The sequence below is a fragment of the Vanessa atalanta genome, chromosome 24 (genome assembly GCF_905147765.1).
Source record: "Vanessa atalanta chromosome 24, ilVanAtal1.2, whole genome shotgun sequence".
In the NCBI taxonomy this organism is placed as follows: Eukaryota; Metazoa; Arthropoda; class Insecta; order Lepidoptera; family Nymphalidae; genus Vanessa; species Vanessa atalanta.
Genome location: NC_061894.1, coordinates 4,071,894 through 4,097,854, shown reverse-complemented (window position 1 = coordinate 4,097,854; position 25,961 = coordinate 4,071,894). Strand labels below are relative to the sequence as shown.

At 32.0% G+C, this 25,961-nt stretch overlaps 1 protein-coding gene across 3 annotated transcripts in view; it reads left to right on the top strand.

Moving 5' to 3' along the window:
- The window catches only part of LOC125073616, a 165,595-nt gene that overhangs the window by 112,254 nt on the left and 27,380 nt on the right, over positions 1 to 25,961 (top strand). For all 3 annotated transcript variants that reach the window (XM_047684520.1, XM_047684521.1, XM_047684522.1), the window contains one exon: positions 17,457 to 17,996. In XM_047684520.1, coding sequence (XP_047540476.1) covers positions 17,457 to 17,996 — 540 coding nt within the window. The remainder of the gene's footprint in view (positions 1 to 17,456; positions 17,997 to 25,961) is intronic.

Sequence of the window (25,961 nt, the reverse complement as noted above, 5' to 3'; positions counted from 1 at the left end):
TTGTACAGATAATTAATAAACTTGAATCTAATCTTTTATAAAAAGTAGTTAAAAAATTGTAATTTAGAACAGTGTGTACTTATAAAAACTAGGATTTACGGCGGTTTTCTCGTGATTATATCTTCTAGTTTCAATAAAGATATGAACTGTAGTAGATTTATTATGTAGTGAGGCTTAAAAGATTCGATAAATAAAACTTTCTCAATATCTAGACAATTGCGTGAACAATTCGAGCATTCTCTAGCTCGTTTATAAGAAATGTTATGTAAATAATAGAAAACGACATCCCTTTAAAGGCATGATTGTAATTATTAGATAAACTTAGATAGGATTTCCATCATAAGCCGTAAATATCATCTATAAATAAACAATTTCGACAGCGTATCCAGTACATCATACTATATATGGAATGCGGGAGGCATTGAATAAACGAAAACACAAAATGTATTTAAAGACCCTTATATGGTGGGGTAGGAAGTCCGGTAACAATTATAAAGAAGCGTCAGTCACGGTCGAACTGGTGACCTTTACCATCAAACTAAGCTCAAATAGCAGTCTAAGCTAATTTAATTTTGAATTGATAAAAGATGGAATTGTGACATGATAATTACTGTATATTTATTACTTGAGTCAAACTTACGTTTATCAATCATCGTCAGTCGACATGTTTCTGCCTTTGCCGTATCATATCTATAATATCGATCTCGCTGCCGACTCATCAGTTATTTCGCCTAATTTTGTATGACAGAGGTTCTGAGTGAGCCGATGTATTAACGGACATAATCTTACATATTTATAGCGTAAGCTGATTTTTGGCCCAGTTATAGAATGATAGCTGCAAATTTTCTTAGGTTATGATCTCATTTTGAAAAGCTCCAGCCGTAGATGTGCGGAAAAATAAAAACGATTTTGGAGAGTACACTATTTGATATTATTATTTTTTATTTAAAAGAGGTTTCATCATTTTTGGCGACAAATGTAGATGTATGACTTGCAGTTTACAATAAAATGTAATCAAAACAAAACCTGTCACAGCTTTCAAAATTCCAAAAAAAAACTTTTGAATAAACGCGAAATTTCGCGGGAGAACTTCAACTGTTTTTTTTTGCATGGAAATTGTGTAGCATTAAAAATAATCAAATTGACTTTAACCTTAGTCAATTTGTCTAACAGATGTTTTTAATAATATGTAATAAAGTTGTATTATTTTTCTGACATCCTTTTATGTTTTATTGCAAATTTATGACACACGTGTGAAATAAAACGACAATGGTAATGTTGTCATAATTTTATTGTTGTGTTAAAACACAATTTGTGTTTGTTGTAAGCTTCCTACTACGGTAACTTATTATTATCTTGATTATTATCTTTAGTTAATGATGGAAAAAATATTAATATGTCAATACTATATTCTTCCTGTTTACTTACGTATTTTAAATCCTTGTTAAATTAAAACTGAACTTGTTGTCGGATCTCTTCAAGCTTTTAACTGCAAACATGTCTCCTTCGTTCATCTTTTATAGTTTTGACGTTTCATTAATTTTAAAAAGTTAAAATAATTTATCAACTATTCAAATTCCAATTTTGAATAAAACTTTTTTAACGAATCGATTTTTTTCTGAGTAGCAGCGAGTATTATTTATTCTACATATTATATGTTTTTTAAAATAACATTGACACAAAGGTAATTAACAATAATAACTCACCAATTTATATCAACGTAATATGACCGGTAAATATTCAACTAGATCTTGAAAAGTATTACGCACATTTAAAAATAGTCATTAAAACAGTTCCCACAACCAGTTTAATTGCACAACAAATTAAAACAGATTACGTCCATGGCATCGCAGTTGCGGTGAAAACGAAAGTAATCTATAGAAAACGAAAGTGGTAGGTCCGTACTGTAGGAGTCTAGTATCGTAAATGACCTTAATACTTTTTAGAGCACATTTTTTTTTAAATTAAAAAATATTGAGTGTTGCCAGACTTTTATGAAACCTTTTTGCATGTTTATAATACTTTTAATGATAACAAAGGCTTATGTAAGACTAAGTGTGGCTTTGAATTCGGTTGTGGGAACTTTGGAAGAAAGCCTTTATTTAGAAGGAGAGGTCATGTCTGTATAATTTGCCATAAACATTTTTTATTTTTATTTCATTGTTTGATATTTTTTTAAAAGATGGTTAATAATTAACAAAATGGGAAATTTAAAAAATAAAATACTCTAGGAATATCAGTTATACTGTAACAAAGAGTGCGGATATATAAAAAATGGCAGATCTTTTTCGAAAATATCTTATGAATACATTTCGTAACATCCCATTATATCTCAATGCTATCTAATCTTCAAATTGTTTCGAATGACATTTGAACCTAAGCAACGCCATCTGTTAGTGAGACGTCCAAAATATTTTTACATAACAACTTTCTATTGTTTATTGTTAATGAATAATATGAAGCCGATACAATTTTATAAGACTCTGTTCATAATGACTATTAAAAAAAAAAACAAGATAAATTGTTTTGACTTTTTTTTTTAGACTGTTAAAATGCAAGTTACAAGTATTCTATTTTCAATATATTCATACGACAAAAACATTAAAAAAATAAATTATAAAACTATAAAATGGTAAATGATTACTAATTGACTATAAATACGCTTTATAATTTAAGTATAAGACAATTTTTCAATCGAAAATTTTAAATCGTAAAGAGCTCGTCAAGGTTACTCTGCATGTTCCTTTCAGTTTTAAGTTCAAGTAGCGTAATGAAATGGTATTACCGACCTATTTTGCAATAATAACAATCGCCCACTCAAAAACACTAAAAATTCTATATAGGTACTTAACAATAAGTACTTTTTGGGTACTTAGCTGTTAAAATTAAAGATTTATAACTCTTTGGAAATAATGCAGTGTTATGTAATAATGCCGCTGCTTCCAATATTATAAAAAAAACACACGAAAATATTATAAATGCGAAAGTAACTCCGTCTGTGTATCACGACTTCATTCCTAAAATTTTGAACCAATGTTTTTAAAATTCGGTACAAAGCAAGCTGGCGTCCCACGGACGGACATAGGCTCCTGCTTTACATTGTTTATAGGTTGTATGCAAGTTGTCGAAGGATTTCCATCACGAACCGAATTCCTTATGGGTAATGCCGCTGGTTCAACTAAGCTTGTATATTTAAAACAAGCATATAACAGCTTTTTGGTATTCAATAACGCATTGCAATTCATTAATATTTTAATATTATTACATATACTTTAATAAATTATTTGATTAATTTCACCGATTTAGAGAATTTAAACAAATTAATTGTTTTTAAACCTAACACGAGTTCTGGCACATTTATTTAATTATTGTTTTACGTACTATTCAGGAAATAAGTGTTATTTATTAAGTTATCAATGAATTAGGAGCTTTAATACTATTTATTTTATTTGTAAAGTATATTATATATAATGAACTTATTTCCAAATAATTATATATTCTATGCAGGTAATAGCAACGTTTTTTAGTACGATATACCGCTATGAAGGATGAGTAAGCCCGAAAAACGGGGACAATAAAATTTGGCTCGAGTTAAAACTTTGGTATTCTGATCGGTCTATAGATGCGTAATATTGTATAATATAATGATGTATCTGTTTGTTACATTTAAAGCCATACAAGAAAATTATAGCTCAGTGTACGTGACAGAATGGAATTATTTTTGCATTAATATTTCGCTAGAACGTATACAGACAGGAACGTTAAATTTAAATTAAAAATTATTTGCAATACAAAACGTCTTATGACGTCAAATCTATATAATTAAATTTTGAAAGTTTCGTTTGTATGACTGCAGCTTTATAATACTTTCAGCCTCGGTGTTCTGTCAAAATGTCAGTCAAAGGAAACGGAACATCATAATTTCGGATCATGACGAAACTACATACGGTTTAATAGGTAATGATTATTGCTTGAGAAATTTTTCGTATAAGCTGCTACATGCTCGAATCTTCGTACAAATTATTTTTATTAATAAATAATATTAAATCGAGATGACTCAAATCTGGGTCGACATCACTGAGATTTAACGTGCTCTGTGCACGTGAAATCTGAATGACTAGTGTTTGTGATTCACTTCGCGCCTGCAACCGCAGGCGCGAGTTCTTGCGTGGTAGAATAAGATCCTTACCTTAAATTTAGTTATCTGCCTCACTCACCCTTCAAACTGGAATACAACAAAATTATTATTGTTGTGTAATCAGCCCCATCTTATGCACAACAAGCTCTGTTTGTCAGGAATGATTACTTGATTTCCCTACATAATATCCTAGAGTCCTTTTGGGGCGCCTCCCCGATGGTCCAAAACTTGACATTAATTGCCGAGGCGATCCCCAAAGCACGTCCGGGATTTTTACCCCCCAATACCCTGGGTAAGGACAGATCTGTATGTAACAGTGTTGTTGTTTGGCGGTAGAATATAGAATGTCTCAATGCTACAGGCACAAAGATCTACTTAATTCAAAACACTTTCCGCTTCTTCTCGTTAAAATCTTCATTCCGAATCGGTAGCTGATCTTAATAATATGATCATATTAAAATTACGATCCAAAAGGCCTTTTTCAATGGAGAATATTTTATTCTTGATTGATAGTAAAAACATAATAAAAGTCCCTAATAGGTGATCGCTCATACAACAACATTTATATTAAATTCTAACATATAATATATATAATTTCGTTGTAAACTCCATATTTATCTACCAATTAACGGCATTTAGAACAACATTTAAAGTTAACATTTAAGAAATGTACAAATTCAAATTCCGAAGTCGCGTTAACCGTTATCTGCGCGTGCGCAAATAATACACATTACTTGTAAACATTCCAAGTTTAAATGTATTAAAGCAACCTCCTTAGTCCAATCAGAATTTTAAAATAAACTATTGAATAATATTAGTAATAATTTTGTAAACGTTTCTTTTCTTTACTTATGATATGTATCGTTTCGCATATAATAAATAATGACATTTATGTTTTATTTTTATTTTAAGAACTTAGACGTTAATTTGACTTTGTCGTTTCTTGCCGATTCTTCTTGCTTCATTTCATATCTGATCATATATCTTTGCTTAACTTAGCTCTAACTATTTATAAATTTTAATTTACTTCTAAATAAATGTTCTGTTAGATTTTCTATCCTACCCACAAAGTAAAATATGTCCGGAAAAATTGATGTCTTTTCACCTTGTCCGTAACAGATACCATTAAAATATGGTAAAGTATTTTATTAAATTTTAGTATCGATTAAATATTATAATAATTATGTTTATTACACAAATAATATATGTATGTGTGTTTAGACAAAAAATGCACAGATAAAAAAGACATCGATTTTCAATGACAGAATTTATACTGCCCTGCTTAGTTGGTTCGTAGTCCAAAAGTAATTTTAAAAATCTAGGACTATATAGCTTGCTATGTACCCGTACTTGGTTAAGAGGAAGTTGTTTTTTTTTTTATTTTAATAATAGTCTTTATGGTCTTGTGTAAGACCCAGCGTGTCTATGTCCGGTCTGAGATTTTTTTGTGTACGTAATATAGGGTTGTCAGCTGTTAACATGCTTTAGTCTTAAAAACCGAGAAAGATACTCGAATAATGTTAAAATTTATTTAACAGTAACGACGCAAATTTATTTGTAGTAGAATATTTCAAAATTAATCAGAAAAAGTCTTATTAAACGATATCGGTCACTATATTTATTAAAAATGTATATTACAGACGCATTAAAATCAAAACGACTATTTAAATACAACTAGTAAAACTAATGTCACTCTAAAATCTATGCAAAATAAAAATGTTTGCAACCCTAAGTTAAAGACATAGACATATATACCTATAGCATTCTTTGCCTATATATAGAAATACTTCTATATATAGAAATAGTCAAAAGTAGCAAAATAACTTGTACCACGAAAACTATGTAGTTTTTAAGGCGAGACAAAACATGTCTTTAATGAGTAAACATGTATTTTTAAACCAAAATATACGTATAAAGCAACAAATTGATTTATAAAAAACTTATTTATCATAAACTTAAATAAGTAATTGGTTATGTAATTTTATTGGACTCTTAAGCAGAGAATGTCATACGAAATTCATTGTTCTTCTAGAAAGTTTAGGTGGGTCACGCTACTGAGCGTAAAAGCGTTACTCCATTTCGTGACTCACTCGGCGAGCCGTCATACTGTGAAAGGTTAAAATTTTGGAAGACATAAAACTCAGTAATATACTTTTAGTTATGTATAGATAAGATTATATATACTCACTATATCATTTATAATCTACTTTTTTATATTTTCTAATTGTGTTTCTTTACTTTTTCAAAATAAATCAATAAATGATAATTTAATCACAATAAAACGCGAAACCTCTACAAATTTTTAAATAAACAGACTTTTCTTATTTTTGTAATTCTAAAAAACTCATTTGTCTTTAAAATTTATTGTGTACATAGAAAATAATATCGTTGTAGAATTGCTATTTAATGTACTTTTATAAAATAAACTATAAATACTTTTAAATGACTAATTGGTGGTGGTTTTCAAACGTAAAGTTTGTTGCAAGAAATATTTGCAAATCATAACCTACCTCAAATCACATAAATCTTAATATGCAAAAAATAATAAAAACATAATAACCGATAGACAAATTTTCTCACCAACGCGTTACGACACGAACCGGTGCGTTTCTGGAGCAAGGTCGAGTAAAGATGGCCGCCATGTTAAGATGGAGGCACATCGAATGTCAGACGCTTTCGCGCCAATTTTGCTGTCATCGATATTTTTTTTTTATAAATCGACAATTATTGTTAAACATCAGAAAGATTAAAATTATTTTTAGTACTGTTGTTAAAATTTTGTAATGTTGCAAGGCTATCAGTAGAATGGCGGACGTTTAAATTACTGGTTTCGTGTGAAAAAATGTTAAATGTTACCAATACGTTTATAATAGGATACGATATCGTATGCACCTATGCTTCCTTGCGAAATATTTATTCAACAATTCTGATCGTAGAGGTTCCTTAATTACATTTCAGAGCTAAATGTGCTAGGATACACTGGTATGTATGTCAGACTGCTGTCCCTCAGTTGGCAACAAACTTGACATTACAATTATGATGTTTATGCAAAATAAAGGACGACCTGTTCTGAATTTTGCATATTCATATCAAATTCTTCAAAAAATGATTTAAATTGACTAATTGTACTTGAAATTCTTCGACGTTTTATGTTACAAAGTCATTGCAAAAAAAAAGACGTATACGGTTTAGTTATAAAATACCGCAATGATTAAGTCATGAGATACAATAATCGGAATCCCTTATAAATAGCCTTTAACGTTTTTTTAAAGACTTTTTTTTAATTTGTCATATAGGCATTACGATTTTGGATGGAAATGTGTCCAAGAAACATATATATTAAGCCAAAGAAAGTAGGGAAAAGTTATGATAGATGGATAGCGTATATATGGACAGAAAGACAAATGATCCGAACAAGATATAGAAGCTTTGCATACTGATGATAAGCATGAAAGGATGCTTGGGATAAGAAAGCATGACCACATGACGTCATCATAAAATTACACCATCATAAAAGTTAGAAAGATCTAAAATTTGTGAAATGCTTAATAAATATAATAAAAATACACCATTGTAATCTCTTCTCTAAGAAGAAGAAAGCTGCTTCACAGTAATAGGTTCAATTCCCGTTCGAGAAATAAAAACTTTAACATTGCCAAATTTCACACTACTCCAAGCGCGTAATATGCTTAAAAATGTTCTTATTTTTGTATTGATATATATACATTGTGTACGTAATTCACGCTGGTCACGACCTTACACAAAAATATTCTAAAAAATCCTCCGAAACGCGCTCTTACGCCTCTTTTCATATAAGTATTATGTGTATTTGTTTAGATATTTTTTTTCAGTTAGGCATTACAAAACTACATAATTCCATGATAATAGGACTATAAGAAATATTAAATTACATCGCCAATATGCCACCACACTTGGGAACTAAGATGGCATGTCCCTTGTGCCTGTAGTTAAACTGGCTCACTCATCCTTCAAACTGGAACACAACAATACTGATTACTATTGTTTGGCGATGAAATATCTGATGAGTGGGTGGTACCTACTGAGACGGGCTCGCACAAAGCCCTACCATCAAGTAATTGTAAGTACTTGCGCACACAAATGTACAATTGTACACTATTTATAGTATGCCCTAAGTAGTTAACTGATCTCCCTCGAGATTAATCGCCGCGACCGAGATCGGTCAGCGGACATAATTAATTTACTTAACTTTATCGTAAACGTTTTAAAACACGGTCATTGTTCAATAGCAACAAAATCATGATTTATTTAATACTTTCGTTTCGGCAACGGATTAATTTATTAAACCAAGGCCTTTTTTAATGAAACGCTCGCCCTCGATATTTCAATTACGTGAAGTTTTGCTATAATGCAATAGACAGCAACCAATAAACGTCTGATTTTATTACACAAGCATTATTTTTAAATTAATGTTTTAGTTCCTTTCTTTGTTTTGATTAATTATATCGTTTTATACTCGGTTACTGTATTCAAGAAACGATTCGTTGAGCTTCCGGATAACTGAATATTCTTACGAGGCGTAATTCAAAAACGTTTCTAAGTTTCAAGTTACATTTGTATTGTGATGTAAATGGATATAGGAATTACTTCAACGTCTCGTAACTCAAACTTGACCGGTACTTGATGTACATCAACGATTAGTTAAATATAGACCCTGGGCATTAATATCTTTAACAGGGAACTGGTATATCAAGTGGTGACTTCGGTCAAGTAATATAGATAGTTCAACGTAGGTAACAACTTCTTGGTGTGCTAAAAAAATAAAACTTTTCTCAAATAGCTAGAAATAACTAATGTATTTATGATTTTTTTTTATAAGAAAATAATCTTCTACGTATTTGTATAACTGGGTTTTTTTTTTCGACAATGAACAGCTATTTTATGAATTTTGTGTGGTATTTTCCATAGTCACCTGGCAACACTATACACACAAACTATGAGCATTGTCACTGTAGTAAATGAACGAGCCGATTACATTGTATCAAAGATTAGACATGTTCTGCGTCTCTTTTGTGATAACAATTCGCAATGTTTTTCGTTTTTCATAAAAAAAGTCATATCACTTAAGAGGTACTTAATTTAAAGCAAGAAAGTTTTATAATTTAATATTTGAGTTTGGACTGAGTTTATTTTTCAATATGATTTTATTAGCAGAAGTAGTAAGTTGAACGATGTTTCAGCATTTATAAGGTATTTATTTATATTTGAAATCCTTTGAAAAATATAAACTATATCCCACAGAATATAATAAAAGTAGGTAATTTTGTGCTTAGTACTATGTCAAAATTCAGTCGCCTGTTTCTTAATAAAATTATTGGCTTAAAGGAAATATCGCGAGTAGTTAGCGAAGATCGCTTATGTCCGGAGAAAATGTGGCGTACCCATGCGAAAATCTCTAACCGTGGTTGTGACGAATTTAGCACGTAAATGTACCATTTGTCTGAACACGATCCACGCCTAACGTGTAAATTATAGTCTGTCTCTACTATTATGTAATACGTCTTACAGTTTGTTTGTAAACATTAGAGAATGCTCTAAACTAGTAGAAGGATTTATATAGAACTATTTTACTTGGTAGTAAGTAGGGTTTTGTGCACACAGCAGTACTCAATATTGTTATCTTCTGGTTTGTTAGTGAGCCAGTGTAACTATAGGCACAAGGGACATAACATCTTAGTTCCTAAAGTTGTTGGCAATATAAGGAATGGGTAATATTTCTAACAGCGTTATTGTCTATGGGCGATGGTAACCGTTTTCTATCAGGTAACCCATTTACTCGTCTGCCTACCTATATCATAAAAATACTAACGACATAGCTAGCTACGATATAAATTAGACATACATAATATATACAGAAGCTAGGATGTACGTAATGATTTGTAAAAAAGTCGTTACTTTTTTACAAATCATTACGTACATCCTAGGATGTGTATTTTAAGATGCACGAGAGAAGATTCCGGAAAGAACTAGTTAAGAAAACATGTTCTATCGTGTCATGTGTCACTGAATGAAGACTGAGGCTTTATAACTAGTCTAGTCTACCTGTAAAGTGCAAATCTCTATGTATTTAAGCTTAGCTATTGCATCACGGGTTAGGCAGTGCATATGCATATTGGAATATATTATATACATTAATTAATTGGTCACCAGAGGCCTCCCTCAAGAACGTGTTTATTACGGAGAGTCTCAAGAACCGAAGCTTACCTGTACGCAAGAAACACAGGCTCGTAGTACTAGATCTCTTCCCGGAAGTGAAGAAAATCTTCAGCATAAACAAAAATAAAATATATGTTAATACTGAAATTGAGGGATTATTCAAAGTAAGCTTGAGGTATGGTTGTAATGGGCGGGTTTATCTCTAACGCAGCGATCACCTCTAGGTAACCTAGGTAATCTACAAAGGGTCAATTATGAAATATGTGGGAAAAATTCATTTAATTGAATAAATAATAATAAATTAACATTTCATGCAATAAAACGATATATTTATTTTAAATAAAACTTGTATATACATGAATCTTTATTTATTATCACCGAGGCTATATGTGAAGATATTTCCTAGAATATCTTCAAATAATTTACGTTCTTTTCCTTCTCGGTGGAGCGTAAGATGATTTGCAAATACAAATCTTAACTAATACTGTAAATGTACGTGTGTGCAATTACTTGCACACATACTAAGAAAACAATTACAGCATAAGCATTAGCATTAGCAGCCCGTAGATGTCCCACTGCTGGGATAAAGACCTCCTCTCCCTTTGAGGAGAAGGTTTGGAGCATATTCCACCACGCTGCTCCAATGCGGGTTGGCGGAATATACATGTGGCAGAATTTCGTTGAAATTAGACACATGCAGGTTTCCTCACGATGTTTTCCTTCACCGCCGAGCACGAGATGAATTATAAACACAAATTAAGCACATGAAAATTCAGTGGTGCCTGCCTGGGTTTGAACCCGAAATCATCGGTTAAGATGCACGCGTTCTAACCACTGGGCCATCTCGGCTCTAACAATTATAGGTTCTGTTTGTATTGATGTTACATGTTTCTATATTGTTATAATAAGAACAGATGAAACACCCGCGAGTAAATATAATACCAGTATATTATGTCCCAAAGATTCAATCATTCCGTTCAGCGCTATTGACAAAGCGTCAATAGAGCAATGGCTTTAAAGCCGCCTAGTGATGTAAAAAGTTGCAGGAGATTTGAACCCAAAGGGTCACGATCGTTTCATGTCACTGGCTAACTGTGATATCAATTGCATCGCACTCGAAGTAATACAGCAACTCTCCTCTTTGTCGCACCTCCAAAGAACGGAATTCTTTACGAGCACCCGTGTTACTCTCCTTTTATAACCTGAGTTCCGTCAAAAGAAACGTGAAGAGGCATCTCAGCCAGCATGGTGAGGGCGACTAGTGCAGTTCTTTCTACCTGATCGCCCTAGCCGCCTTCGCATTTGGACTCTACTACCACTTACCATCAGGCGAAGTCATATGCTTACCCGGTATATACATATAAAAAAAGCTTTAAGCTTAAATGGAGGGGTAAATAGGAATATAAGTAATTCCTTAAAATGGAAATGGCTGCTAGTCTTACAAGAGAAACCTTAGAAGTAGCAGATATATACGGACTGTTACCTCTGGTTTTATTTAAAATTAATAATTTGAGAGCAAAACGAAAGCCGCGGGCGAAGTCTTGGACAATCATTATGCAAAATTGATGCTTGGAACGTTAATCATAACTCATAACATTCTCTACTTCCTGTCGTCTGAAACTATTGGAATCCTACAATTTGTCACGAAAATAATTAAGGTCACGACGATTACCTAGCTCTCTAGGTATTGTCTATTATATTCACTGCCTTTTATGCGGGGTCAGATTTATATTTGCTAAATTAAATATAAACTCAAATTCCGAGTAATAAGGCTTAAAATTGAACGGTTGCAATGATCATCATACCTAACCCAGGTTACCTAACTGGTTTCCTGTTCGAACTAGAATTACGTTACATTGATTTGATTCAGATATTCTCGGTGAGCAAATAAGAAAGTTCGTTTACGTAATGCTTTGTTTTGTGTCATTATATTAAGGCCGATATCGGTAGGTTTACATTAAAGCGATTGAAAATAACTTGAACAGTACATTTCGTACGGCACCAGTTTAACAGACAAGCCTTAAAATATGTGTTTTTTTTAATTGGCACTAGAGTATTATTTTGAAGATTTTTTTTAAGTGCTACAACGATTCCATTTTTTAGTTATACTTACTTATCTACAAAAAATCCTTATATTACGAACGGAGTAGTTGTTAGAATGATGTGCCTTTTTAAAATCTGATTTATTGGTGCTAAATCCGAAAGCTTTTGTCTAGCAATCAATGTGCTAAATCATAAGTGGACTATTTAAGTGCGAGTTGCGGTTTAAAAAGGCGCGGGCTATTGAGAAAGGAAGATATAAGATTTGATAAGCGTAACATTTGTATTAAGACAGTAAATAACAATAATATTACATTTCATATGTCATTGATAGGACAAAATCTTTGAATTGGACCTTAAATATATAAAAAAACGTCATTGTGATTCGGCCAAAAAAACACTAAGATGCCATCTCAACATTGTATATAGTTTTTGTTTTACCTTTCTACAGACACGACCTACCACTGGATTCAATGTATGTATTTTCGTGACTCGTACATAATCGACAAAATCTTGTCTTTAACGTTACTTGTAATGTAAAGCATTTAACCAAATCAGGTGAGACAACGTCTTATCAAACGATAATAACCTTTACCGGAACATGAATAACGTTGGTAATTCTTTGAATAGTCGATGCGTTTTTGGCATATCTATAAAGCAATAAAAGTTCAAAGTTCACATTTTAGGCAAATTAGACTCTATATATTACTTGTTAAAGTTGGTAATGCATCGTTTCAAAATTTGTATAAAATTGCATGGTATTTATATCATAGGTCACAATTACTGCATTTCCATGATAAGAAGCATTTTAACGCAGACACAAATACAATAGTTATCGTTTCAAACAAACGCAAGTATTGAAGGTTGAAGCTTGTGTTACACCTAAACATAAGCTTTACTTACCTATCGTATTATACAATATCTTCCTATTTTTATATGTTCACAGAACATATCTTAACATCCACTTTACATTAAACTTCTGCTTGCGAGAGCTATCGTTACAAAAATATAATTTGAATGTCTTCTATCTATCTAGACAAGATTATTATTTACGCATCCGTTTAAGCTTAAATCTTGTGTTAGTCGTTGGACAGGATCGATCCTGCGACTTTTTACATCGCTAGACGACAGCGGCACTTAAATCATAGCGCTATTGACATTTAACGTACGTAGCTATGCTGAAAATGATGCCCGTAGTTATTACAGGCTTGAGTTAGGTTACGTTTTGCACTGACAGTGTATAAGCGAAGATGAATGCTGCATCAGATAGTTCTTACTCATTCTACTATACACAAGTCGACATTTTATAAAACAAGTATTTTAAAACGGGATATTTACCATGTTTTTTATTTTTATTTGGTGGACCTTGATAGAGCCGAGATGGCCCAGTGGTTAGAACGCGAGCATCTTAACCGATGATTTCGGGTTCAAACCCAGGCAGGCACCACTGAATTTTCATGTGCTTAATTTGTGTTTATAATTCATCTCGTGCTCGGCGGTAAAGGAAAACATCGTGAGGAAATCTGCATGTGTCTAATTTCAACGAAAATCTGCCACATGTGTATTCCGCCAACCCGTATTAAAGCTGCGTGGTGGAATATGCTCCAAGCCTTCTCCTCAAAGGGAGAGGAGGCCTGCTGGGCAGCAGTGGGAAAATTTACAGGCTGCTAATGCTAATGGACCTTGATATTTTGACATCCGACCAAATCAAATTAAAAAACCCTTTCACTTGATATCCATATCATGGGGGTGGATTTCAAACAGCCAGTCCGCCATCTTAGGGAGGCCGCCATATTGGATTTGTAATGACGTTTCTTAGCTACTCATGTATACTCATCAGAACTCTGCATCAGAAAGCTGTGCAAAGTTTCATCCTAATCGAAGACCGGGAAGTGGGTCAAATTAAGAATCCAAGATTTTCTTACATACATAGTTACAAGTGAAGCAAGTTTACAAGTTTTAAATACTTGTAGTAATAAAAATAACCATGTCAATTTTAAATCTTATACTTTATTAAAAGTCTGTAGAATACACATACACTTGATGATGTGTCACTTTTGAGAAATTATAAAATAGCACGCTGCCTAATGTCTCAGTCAGAACAATGGATTCGTATTCTTAAATAGTTATTGCAAAAATACAATTAAAACACATCACCGCTTTCGTTGCGTCAGACGTGACGATCTAATTTCCCACGGACGTATAGCAATTCTGTGTAATAAATAACGAGTGTTATGTTAATTTTATGGTACTATAAGTACAGAAGTCTTTCTCTGAGTAAAGATATGTTTCTTTTAAACAGATTTATAACAAAACATAAGTTTTCCTAATGTATAATTCTGTATGTAACTCACTGAGCAAAAGTCTCCTTTTATCTCGTTGGAAAAACGCTGTTTCGCGTTTTCCCCACTTTGTCAACTGATTTTTTTTTGTTTGCTAGCTCTATGGATGAGCTTTAGTGTTGCCAGTAAAATTTGAAATTAGAGTAGAAAAAAAAATGTTGAATCGTGGGATTCCTGGTTAAAATTTACAAATTTATAATCAAACTATTTTTTTTAAAACAATAACAAAAAAAATAATTGAAATAATATTATATCAAAATAAATCATCGCTTTAACGAATTTTTCATCCTGTTGTTATTTAATACATAATGTATGTTATTACAAAACCGTATAAAAGAATTTATTCTAAAAAAAATATCAATCATGTTTCCTTAAATTTTTCTATATTGAGTATGATCGGATTTCGACCACTAAGCGAACACTAACACGTAGTTAATCAGGAAATATTAATGCATTAACAACGCGACCACCCACTGTTCATCATACATAAATACATACATCACAATAACTAGGTGATATTGGCTTTCTTTACAACCTTTTTAGCCTAGAAAAAACTCGTTCAAATCACATTACATAATAACTGGATCACAATCGAGGCCAACCGACTCTTAACACTATACAATTACAACTCCAATTATGAAATGCACTATGCCATTTTAACGTTTATCAACATACGATAAGATCTATAATCCTGAGAACGATATTTCATTCTGTGATAACATTATGTACGGACGACCGAATCATTGTGTCTTTATTTGAAAACATGTCAGGGGTTTTAGGGTCTAATGTATGATGTTATAAAAGCGATAATCCTTTGTATGTAAAATTTTAATGTATAATATTATTGTTGATGAATAACTATTGATCTACAAAACTTGTCATCCTTAGACGACTTCCGGTCGCGAAGGAATTCCAATGTGTATCAATCTATCAACAGTCATTGAAATTATTTTTGCACAAAAATAGAATGTTAAATTTATACGATGTCGTTATGAATCATAATTCGTTTCGCTTCTGTTATTTGGACTAGAATTACGGGAACTAACTTCTGGTGGTTCTTTATTCAAGCCCTTGTATCCCAGACACCAATATATTCAACTACCAAAAAACAATACTAAGTATTAAAGCGTCATTTTCTTAGTAAATAAATGTTTGTACATCGCTACACCATTCATTCGATTGTGATGAAACTTTGTTGAGTGGTTCTGCGTACGCTTCGGTTGCTGGCACAACAAACAACATAATGTATGTTTGTCAACATAAACGTTCTATATAGTTTATTCAACCCGTGTGAAGTTGGGATGAGTAACTACTTAAATATAAGCGATGGGCACAAGGGTCAAAATATCCTACAGCCTATTCAAATCGTATAAGTTATGAAGATAAACAAACCTTAATATTTGGGTAATTTTTTAATAGCTCAGCTGCATTTTGCACTACTAACAATTTTTGACTAATATATCTGCCATTTTAATATTCCTCTTTATTGTCGAAGGAACAGCTTCGTTGACATTCAAGGCGCCTTTTTTTTGCAAATACATAATGAATATCATAGATTATTGTACTTTTCGACCAATGATATCGCGTGAATTCAATGTCAAATGTTGTTTATGTGGCTGTTCTCCTATGGTTGGAATAGACTATAGATCCTGTACTAGATAAGAAGACGCTGACATTTCTTAGTATCAATACGGGTTCAAGACCATTTGATCGGTTGTTTTGACAGATTTGCACTAGTGTCATAAATTAATTCAAAAATAGACAAATGGAAAGTTAACCCTGAGATATGATCTCGTATACATGTGTTATATGTTATTGAAGATTCCTGTATTTGCTTAAATACTAATGACTTTATAAAAATGTTTACAAAGCAAACCTGCGAATAAAATCTACTGTTATTAAAATTATTAAGTAGCAAGAACTCATAATGAATACGATCGAAATTTCGTTAAAATATTAATATTTGAATAATAAAAAATTTACATCTTAAACATAACAATAATTAAGGTAAAATTGTAAAAAATTATAATATTCAAAGTGTTTATGGAACGTTTAATATAAATAAAATGGCCATAAAACATAGACGTATAAAGGATCGCTAGATAACATTATGTAAATGGCGAGAAAGATTGTAAGGTACTGTTGACCGCGACCAAGGTTTTCGACTTCGACTTGTGACATTCGAACGAAATCACATCGATACGGATGTACTTTAAACCGACACCGCGCTAAACTAGTTCTTAAACGCATAAATGGTGTAAACATAAAAATAGTAAAAAAATCCCAATCGTCTTAAAGGCTAATCGTTGCCTACGGCCGAATATATGTATTTTAAATCGATTGAAGTAAATTTATTGACATTTATGTATCATAGACTATTTGAAATTTATTGATTGATTTTGTTGAATATTACACGAAAGAAAATCGTACGTATGTTCTTTTATAAAAATCACGATTCATTTTATTTTATGTATCAAGGAAATAACCAAGTTTTAGGTAGATATTTCATAATCACTGTGACATTTCTTTCATTCTTCCATTGCTGCTCCACTGCGGAATATAAGAATATACATATTTTGATATGTGTTAAGATTTTATATACCATATACCAGATCAATTAACCCTCTCACTGTCCTATGAACCATGAGATATTTATGATTATTACTTATTGCGTCTTCTTTGAACTATTAAATATGTTTTCGTATACAAAAATATTAATAAAAATATTTTTATTGTTACAGATTCACGAGCACATGACAACAGAGGAGCTCAGGAACGTCTTCCACGTAGACCACCACAGTCACGTACCACAGTACCACTTGGTACACCTAACCCACCATCTCTCTAGGCGGAACATTCCCACATCGCACTCATCGAATTCACATTCACTAAACTCCGGGAAAATACCCCATGAAAAGATCTCAAAATCTACCAAGTCTAATAGTCAACCTTCGCTCCTCAACGATGAGATGTTCATCAAAGCGAAGGAGTACATAAAAGACGTTGATATAATTGGAGATTTAAATAACACAGTGAGTGTGCAGTTTAATGTGACAAATTCTAGTGAAGTTAGTGATAGTGTTAGTGATGGTGATAGCGAGCATCCAGTGGAAGACCAAGAAGAAGACGTGCATAAAATCGAGCTGGAGGCGTTTGGGAGACTACTGAAACTGGTGCTGAAGAAACAAGATGGATTGGTGAAAAAGGACGGATTGAGGATGTGGCGCGTACTGACCAATGATTCGCAGCCGCATGGAGTGGATTACGAGGAAATGAATGCGGTGAGTTTAAAGACATTACTTTTATTGAATTTTTTTTTTGTTCTAGAAACATAATATACTAGTGGTTACAACGGTCAGATTTGTGTTTTCTTTATTTTACAAACTTTGTAAGCTTAACATATTCTGTAAAATAGATATTTATTGGAACACATAAGAAATATAGTTCGATTTCGATGTTTATGAAACAAGAAAGTCCCAGACAAGACGTACAAAATCATTTCACTTTTAATTGCTTTAGAAAATTATTTTCCCATATGGTAATAATTAACCCATATACTACACCATCAATAGAGAAAAGGGAAACTGTCCATGAAAAACTAGAAACGACAACAACGATTGAATATTATACAACTGATACGGGAACCGTACAGAAAGCAAATTTCTACTATTCAAATGAACTAGAAACAAATGTAGATACTATTTTATGTAGCAATAGGTACTAAATTCGTTTAAATAATTTATCCTTTGTTGTATAGTGTTCCCTTTGTTCTCGTGACACGCAAAAAATTCGCTCATCTAACGTAAGGTGAAAGCGTTACGTCTTCCCACGGAGGCTTATCTAATGAAGTTAAGTGAAGTCAGGTGATAACTTTGAGAAATTAAAACATTGCTTGCATTGTGTAATTATGGTAGAATAATTATGTTTTTATAATAATAAAATAGGCGATTATGCGTTTAGAGGTTAATTTTCAATGGGTATCTAATTTGTTCCGGCTATTGATACTTTGATAACGGCTATTTATGAGGCTATTAGTCTTTTATTATGAAGCTATATTAATTTCGAAGAATATTAAGGTAACTATGATAGTCCGAATAAAGGGTAACTCTATTGAGATCAACTTTACTCCAGAAACATCGATATGAAAGATCATTATTTTGTTTCTTTTAAGCTTTTTTTGGAATATGAAATGAGAAATTGAAAACTTAAATTCATTTTAAAGGTTGATTAACTTTTTTATGTAAGACTTTCCATTTGAAATTACATGAATGTCATATTCGATGTTTCTTTTCTATTTTTTAATGTACCTTTGTCCATTTTTTTCTATTTGTATTACTTCTAAAAAACTTTATGTTGCCTACTATAAATCAAGAAAATGTTTAAATTCCAAAGGTACTAATAGTGGTATATGACTGTTCACCTAGATGACCAAAATTATTTTGCCGAAAAAAAATTAACCCACCGAACTTAAATCGTAACTGAACTCATAAAAAATTATAAATCAGCGAGGTTGAATGCAAAAGAAGCTTGATTCGACAAGTTTAAATTTGATTGAACTCGTTTTGATGATTCAAATTTTTTTCGGTTAAGTTTACTTGATCGACTGAAATTATAATGGATTTATTTAGTTTCAAACTGCTTATTTATACAAAAACATCGCGTACCAACTGAGTTATGTAACGTAATTTACATTGTAAATCCATTCGTCGTTTAGCGAATTTGACTTGAGGATTTAAACATTACTGGAATTGGCAATCCAAAATATTTTAGCTGGGAACAATGTTATGCTTCTATTACGTGATGATTTCAGTAATGTAGTCTGTCTATTATTATATATTAATTTATTTGTATGAAATATACGCGGTTTCCAGGAAACTTAATATTGAAGGCCTAAGTTATTTTTTCTTAGACTATAGTAGATAGTAGATAGATTTAGTATCATGGAAATATTGTCCTACTCGTCCGAAGGCCACGCTGGCCATACTCATAGTAGATTAGTCAATTGCATAGGAGATATAGAACACAAATGTGGGCTTTTCTTAATTTCTAATTTTGTCATCCCTAAAAAATTGTCGCCCTGGACACTAACCCCGACTGCTCCTAGTGTAAGCTCGAAGTTACAAGCATATCCATGTATGTATAAGAAAATAAAACATTCTAAAGATAAATGAAATCAGATCACGTGTAGATATCTTATATATTTATATATACTCATATATTTTATCAGAAAAGGAAGTCGCACACAAAAATATCAAGTACATTGACCAGACTTGTCAATAAAGCATTAAAAGAGCTAATCAGATTTGACTTTTAGAATACTTAGACAAATGTAATTAATACATGAATAAATTGATATGATCACGTTTTACAAATACCACGTGATTGGTGTTATCATTTATTGCCTTTTTTATAATTTGTTTTATATTACATTTTATAATCTATCGAGGAAAACTTTTGGCACGTTTTATTTATGTCATTAACATATATGACTGTTTTATTTTTAGTTTATTTATTTAAATACTAGCCTTTGCATGCTACTTCATACCTTTAATATTGTCCGTTCTTATAATTTTAAATCTACTATTTAATTTTAGTTTTTTCTTTCATTCTTAGATTTTACCTCTTTAGTTGGTCTATGGCTGTTTACTTATTGGCATAAAATGTTGAGCGTTTGCCTTTAAAAAAAAATTAAATGGGTTCTTCTTAATTTACAATTTAATCTGTATATTAAATAACATCAATACGTTAAACTTTAATAATGATAGTTTAATAATATGTTTATTGGATTGCCATTTTAGAAACTACATCTGTGGTAGGTCTTAGTTATGTATAATTCTATTAAATAACATTCATTTGCATTCCTGTTGACGGACGAAGTGCGTAGTTAGTTTTGTTACGAGTATGTTTGGAATTTTGACCAATCAAATAAATCTTTGCGGAGAATTTTAGTGACTTACTCATATACATACATATGTATAATTTATAATATTAGCTTTAAATTGTGAAAGATTTTTCGTCGCTGCCAATACATAAGGAAGTGATAAAGATCTATATATAACAAATATTTGAATTAATTACAAACGGTTTTTGGACAATTACGATCACTGCACGTGACTTTGAATCTATAACATACAAAAAATTTATACAAATATATATTCCATAATATCCGCTTCAAGAACTAGTTACTCCAGACATGTTTGTTGTATAAATATCGATACAAAATAAATAAAATTGTATTGACTGATTGTGATTTTAAAATTTACCGTTACTGAGTTACCTTTTTAAAAAAACAGATAATTATTACAATTGTAAAGTAAACAACTGAATAGCTTGGTAAGTATTCCATGATAGCGTTTGGTTTTTATTTTATCAAAATCGGTTTAGTCATCGAAGGTTATTTACCGCTATCCTAGGTAGGTATTGGCTAGGTAGGTAATATATATTTTAACTCATAATGAAACACTTAAATCCACAACAGCGCGATTTTTAAGACATTTTCTGCCTCGCATAACCACTCTGTGGAACCAGCTTTCGTCGGCGGATTTTCCGAACCGATACGACTTGGGAACCTTCAAAGAGCGTACCTACTCCTTCCTTAAAGGCCGGCAACGCACCAGCAAGCTGGTGTTACAGATGTCCATGGGCGGTGGAAGTCACTTTCCATTAGATGAGCCTCCTGCTCGCTTGCCTATGACATAAAAAAATAGGAGTAATAGTACCTCTTATTAAAATTATTGCTCCAGTGGTAACAGAAGGGCTGATTCATTTTTTGCAAAGATGATCGGAATTACGATTCAACGGAGAAATGTTGCTTAAATTATGAAACCATGCCGCGCGTTCATGACGTCACGTTCATTTGTACGCATGCCTGACTGAATATAACGCTTACTTTAGCTTGTACTTGTATATAAAGACGACATAACCAAACTTCGTATCCAAATAAGTGCCTAGGGAAAGAGGTCATCACTTTAAAGCAGCCAGTTAAGGAAATATCAGAATTACTCTGAAAAATGTTCACTCGTGAATATTCATTTCTACGCCGATTGCCAAAAGTCAAAGTCAAAAATCTTTATTCATATAGAAGTGTTTGCACTTGCTTATTGATTGTCAAAAATCTACCACCGGTTCGGAATTTAGCACCTCGGACCTGAGAAGAACCGGCGAAAGAAACTCAGCGGGATATATTTTTTTTCATTTTTTTTAACCATTTTCCATGTAGGTACAATGATAAGTATATTTTAGTTGTTTGAAACAGCCTGGAGGCGATCATTTCATTCCCAAGGTGTGCAGTCAACTAAAAAGTTATTAGTGTTGTAATATCCTTTAGCACACAAACGCTCTTTAACGACTCTTTTCAATTTTATAATTGAATAATTTTGAACGTTTTCTGGGATACTGTTGTAAAAACGTATACATTGCCCCAAAAAAGAGTTACTAACCCTGTGTAATCGGGTACTTGGAGTAACAAGTTTATTCTTGTTCCTAGTGTTAATAGAATGTACGTCACAATTTCTGGGAAAATCATTTATGTTTTTGCGTACATACATAACATTATCAAAAACAAATTGAGAAGCGACAGTCATTATTTTAATTTCTTTAAATTTACCTCTTAACGAATCTTTTGGGACCAGGTTATAAATTGCACGAATAGCCCTCTTCTGCAGTACAAAAATAGTATAAAAATAGTATATAATATCCAACATTGGATCCAACACTAATTAATTAATTTGTCATTTGCCACGATAAATAAACGTCTGATTTCACCTATAGACCATCAAATCTGTTAAAGTCTGGCTCTTGTATTTGTAAAATCCCATTGAAATCTATCCATCTGTTCTGGAGCTACCAAGAAAACGACTGATATAGACGAAAAACGTTGACATAATCCCCTCCCCCCCACTTTTCAACGCCTCGAGTGACAATGACGTTCGTGAATAACACATTATGTCTAATGGCGCATATACGCGTTGTAACACGTCTCGCGGCGTCGGGTTAACTTATCTATTACCATTTAAATATAATTTTGAATCTATGCAATAACCATTAATTTTATTTATTTATTTATCACGAGGAAGTTCTTTTCTTAGTAATTATTCGTTATCAAATGATATAAAGTGCTATTTTTATTTTGTATGAATAATATATTAATTTAAATCGCGTATGATGTTTTCTACAAATGCAATCTGGTTTTTTAATTATCAGACACAGAATATTAAAGAATCTATTCGATTTTGACTGATTATGGATAGGTGACCTAGCCTTGAACTCACTGAATTATTAAAATATTATCATCTACAAATTTATAATAAATTATCATACGTCATTTTTTAATCTGTATTACATAAAATAAAACCATTAAAGGACCGTGTGTCTGACGTATGATTTTTTTTTTTTTAATCTTTATAGTAGAAGATATTTTATATGAGGCCAAAAATGTTGTTAATTTATTTACATTTCCTGTCTGTGATTGCAAGATAGCATTACCCATGTTATATAATTTATTAATTTCTATGGGATAAATATTCCGGATACAACAAACTCTTACAAATGATTTGGTTATCACTCGTGTGATTGATAACATATGACTAATTATCTAAGTTTCCTAACTAGGCAGCTACCAGTAGAGCTACTTAAGGGTAGGAACACAATCTTAGGATATGTAGCAATAATAATTGATATTAAAATGATTAAATTAATATTCACCTTCGAAAACTTTACTTAGTATATAGGTAAGTATTATTTTATTTAAATAAACATTCTTATATAATCATTAGGTACTACTACATATAACATTAATAAAATATTTCAAATATGTTTAATTATGAAACAACTTTTATTCAACATACGTAGTAACGTAGCCTTAACTTTGTGAAACGTGCAGACATTTTTTCGCCATTTTGACCTTTGCTATCAAGGTCATAAGGTATCATGTAGCATGCGTAGAATGTTTTAATAGCGTTCATTTTATTGTTTAGTCATTAATATTGTTTTTATGTAAATTTAGTTTATTGAATTAAAAAATGAAATAAAAATATCTTTAAAGTAACTAAATATTCGAAAAGAACTACAATTCAAATATATTTTCTGTATGTCTGTATATTTTTCTTTTTTTATACGTCACTTGTCGATTCATTAGGGGTGTCGCCTATAAACTCATAAACTTAATATTTCACTTAAAGCTTAAAGACATATTAAAAACTTATATTTGGTCGGATTACATGAAATTTATTATAACTATTAGTTAAGATTTATCTACAAGTATTTTCGTCAATTCTCAGCCTTTAGTTAAGTCGTATAATCCAACCCCGGGTCAGGCCAATAAATATCACAGTTTTCCTGTATATATATTAGCAGAGTTTACTCTCATTCGGTGAGCACAAATGAAGCCGTTGATCCTGCATCTGAACTATTTCCGGTCGAATCGGATTTACCGCCCTCAGGCCTGTCTTAATCCAAAAATCCGGGTACCACATGTTAGGGTGTTAGGGTGCCTCGCGTATAATGGTAAAGTCTGGTACCATTGGTGACGCGGTCAGAAAATCTCCTAAAATATTTTGGGGAGGGGAGATCGCCTGAATACTGGTTACACCCGGGCGTTTCTTGTGTGATTTGCAAGAGTGGACTAGTCTTTAATCAGACATTGACTGTTCTCTCTTAAGAATGGCCGTCAAAACCGCAATGGGTCAGTATGACGTCATCATAATTAACTGTCATATTTATTATGAGTGCGATTCATATTTGTACACGTGTATACTTATTATAATAATATTTATACAATAAACAATGATAAAAAACATTAAATATCGCAACGTGACTCAAAACTGGTCTGTCAGTTGATTGGTTTATGAACTGTGATGGGAAAATAAACCGATAATGTTTTATAACGATAAAATAATTTATGCGAAATGATTGCATCCTAGCTTATAAACGATATGAAGATTATATTATTCAACGGCTAAATGTGATTTTTATTTAATGATAACGATCTTCGATTTGATAAATTTGTTTAGAGTTTTGCTTGCTGGTAGGAACCTGTTGTAGCCCGTCTTGTTAGGCTATAGCTACAGGCTATAACTACAAGCACAAGGGACATAACAACTTAACTAGCTTAAGTCTATCAAGTACCCTATATTCCATATATTAAAAAACATATTCAATGTATGTCAAACAAATTTTTTCAATAATATTTGTCAGCATTAAACATTAAGATGCTTGAGTTTATATATTCGAATGCGACACGTCCCTATTTCGTACAGTAACTACAGTTCTTAAAGTTGAAAGTTCCAAAATTCCAAAAATACCAGCGAATAGTTACTTAAATAAATCTATGTTCCAAATTTCGGCTTCCTAGACTATATACAAAGTCTAGACTCTAGACGGCCAAGTTAGTCATACAAACGATTTTATTAGTGTAGAATACTAGTACAGAATCTTATAAGGTTCTCGAACTCTAACACGATCGTGAAATGTCATGAAAGTGATAAGCGATGTTGACTATAATTATTATGACATTTCAAGGAGACACGCATCAGAATAGCGATCGACTTATCACGTGATCAACGAACTATTTTATGAAGTAATTTAAACGAAAGCGAAGTTCGAAAGTTATTATAAAACTATTTTTAATTGCTCGAGCGTGTGTGACCCCCCGAATCGAGTATTTAATTAATGAAGATTAGCTCAATATGACTCATCAATGCCCATAGACATTAGTGCCTTGTGAAGTTTTAATCATTTCTTACATAACCAATGCGCCACCAACCTTGGTAATTGAGACGTTACGTCACTTGCACATTTTCCCTTCAATCCGGAACACACCAATACAAAGTATTGCTGCTTGGCGGTAGATTATACGATGAGTGGATGGTACCTAACCAGACGGGCTTACATAAAACCATATTACCGATTCTTTTTTATGTTACAATAAACAGGACTCAATTTAAAAAAAAAAAAATTGTTTCATTGATTATATTTGCAACTAAAGAGAATCGATTCGCAAACACCTGTCATAAAAGCTCTTCTATACAAGACAGGTGATGAGATGTTTTTTTGACAAAATCATATGTGACTCACGTCGAGCGTGCTGTCTGATGTTACCATCGAGTTTTTTGAAACTTCGACGTCTGTTATGACCCTAATTTAATCAGCTGATATGCAATTTAAGTAAATCCATAATTTCAAATAACCATGTCTTAAGTTAAGTGTAATTGACCGTTTTTCTAGATTACACTTACAATTGAAATGTA